At 47.9% G+C, this 2,500-nt stretch overlaps 1 protein-coding gene across 1 annotated transcript in view; it reads left to right on the forward strand.

Moving 5' to 3' along the window:
• The window catches only part of bicc1 (BicC family RNA binding protein 1), a gene marked incomplete at both ends in the record, with an annotated part of 38,449 nt that overhangs the window by 10,656 nt on the left and 25,293 nt on the right, over positions 1 to 2,500 (forward strand). The window contains one exon of the mRNA XM_084459842.1: positions 882 to 951. Coding sequence (XP_084315968.1) covers positions 882 to 951 — 70 coding nt within the window. The remainder of the gene's footprint in view (positions 1 to 881; positions 952 to 2,500) is intronic.

Consider the following 2,500-nt stretch of genomic DNA (forward strand, 5'->3'; position numbering starts at 1 on the left):
CCGTCTGAACTTTCACAGAGCTCATTTCCGATGGAGGTTTTTAGTACTGGAGGAAATCGTTGCGATGGCAGTAATATACTGTACCGTTTAAAGAGATTGGAAATCTCCAAGGTGTTATCAGGTCATTTTCAAGTGTTGGTTCTCCAATGTTCTAAATAGATTTGTCTTGGTCAGTTCTGGTCAGATTTCAGAAGTAAATCTCTTGGAAAAATAGTAGTCCAGAGCACTCTGGAATCCATCAAAAATACTTTTTTTCAAAATGTTAAAAGCAGTACCCACAAATCCCTTGGATAGGCCTTGCAGATGTCAAATGCACGGAATGGGAATCAAACTAAAGCAGAAGTGATTCTACTGGCCAGTGTCTGCTACACTGATGGATTGGGGTCAGTTTGAATACTGTCTCAAGCTGGCACCAGTTACACCAACAGTCCCATAAACTCTGCTACATAACAACGAGCCAGAAACTCTCCCTGCAGGCTGGGTTTGAAGGCTTTCACGAGTCCAATTTTCGCTGACCAAAGTCCCAATAAATCCCCTGGTTTCTGTACAGGAAGTGTACAGCGAGGTGTTCTTGTAAATGTCACAGTACACATTGTTTTGGCTGGTGAGTGAACATGTGGTATGTGGCGCTGTCGAAACAGGGGTGTGGAAGCTTCTGGAATATGTCGACCAGATTGGTTTTCAGAAGAGAATGGAATTGCTTTAGACAAAGACGGCGACGCTGAGGAGACTCTAAGCGTCACATCTCGTCCGTTGTGTCTGAGGACGAGAGAACGTGAATGAAATGTCACTATTGTAATCTCTGGCTACTGTATTTATTCACACCTTCCTCTGTCTTCTACTGTACTTGCCTGTCCTAAAGTCTTTCATCTCTACCGCAGGTGATGGAGGAGACCAGGACTCAGATAGCCTGGCCGTCCAAGCTGAAGATCGGCGCCAAATCCAAGAAAGGTGAGCGTCCTACTGTAGTAGGAGCCCCTGCTTCTCTCGTCAAGATATCCGTCGTCCACACAGGGAGCTCCCCTGCTTAATGTGTTTGACAGATCCGGATAGAACTCTATTAGAGCCGTAACTGGAATAGACCGTATACCCCTGGTATTTCACAGCTGAAAGAGCCATTTGCAAGGTTTGGAGTGATTAGCTCCAGCCATTTCCTTTATGAATCCAGGGGGATACTCTGGTCTTATCTCCATTAGCCGTGGAAGCCAAACAATCGACAATAAAGCTTCTTTGAATCTTTAATCATAAGGGAAGGATCACTCAAAGTAGAATACCGCCGGAGTCACGCAGAGCATTGTTTCCTGTTGCTGTGACGTTTTGACGTCTGATTGCGTTAGACAGGCCAGACTCCTGTCTTTGCTGTTTCCTCCTCTTACGCAAAAACAAAGGGCTGCGTTCCGAATCGCATACTTCTACTTCTTACTACCAGTACCTACTACAGCTGCCCTTAGAAAGTATGTACTTTGCATACTTACGGATGTACGGACATACGGATGTAGTAGGACATCCTGGTATTTTTGCCATACTGCATGTGGCATACTATGTATCGGGACATACTACATCCTGTTTTGGCATACTATATAGTAGGGTAGTATGCGATTCGGAACGCAGCCAAGGACTGAACGTGCGTCTCGCAGTGATGATGTCATAGTCTACAAGAGCAACAACAAGAGCTTCTCGCCCTCTCAGTCCAAGTGCAGTAGCGAGCTGTTTAGTCTAGGCTGCTGTCGAGGTCAAGGGTCATTCAGATTCCCCGGTGCGTGTGCGTGTGTTTGTACGTGTGTGTGCATGTGTGTGTGTTGGCCTGCGGTCCTGAACATTGCCTAAACGGAGAGGAATGTTACGTAATAGCGAGCGGGCAGTTATCTCGTGTGTACAGCAACCATCTGGACTAATTACAGATAGAGAGACACAGACTTATTTTTGACATGCAGAGGCACCACCAGACTCCAACTCCCAGGGTCCCAAGGGGGGGGAACAGCTTCCTGTACGTCTGTATGTTTATTTATTTATTTGATTTATTTTTATTTTGGATCCCAATTAGCTGTAACCGTACACGAGTTGTAGCAGTAGCTCAACCCTATCGCCCAGATGTAAGATGATAAGACCCATCCAGGGTTCTAAAGTTTAACTGTCCAACCGGACACATTCCATTCCAGATCACTGAAAGGGTGTCATCGGGGGGTGCAGGGGGCCAGCGGGACATCTCATGTCTCTTGTCCTTAAGACATCTCATCCGTTTGGATGACAGTAAGGCCTGTCTGAGATACTCAGCGCACCGCAGTACTCACGCCAGGTAGAGCAGGAGAGTCTGACGGACTTCGGGACGCTCCCAAAGCCCTTCCTCCTTCTCTACCTCCACCTCGCATCCTCCTCTTCGCTGCCGCCGCCGTCGTCGCGCTCGTTCCGTCAACTCAACCGAGGCCCTCGTCGAACCCGGAGCCGCCCGGGGAGAGACGACGCGGACGCGTCACAGCTGGCCGACATTTCGCGTTCGCCT

The sequence above is a fragment of the Borostomias antarcticus genome (assembly GCF_949987555.1).
Source record: "Borostomias antarcticus genome assembly, chromosome: 29".
NCBI classification, from domain to species: domain Eukaryota; kingdom Metazoa; phylum Chordata; class Actinopteri; order Stomiiformes; family Stomiidae; genus Borostomias; species Borostomias antarcticus.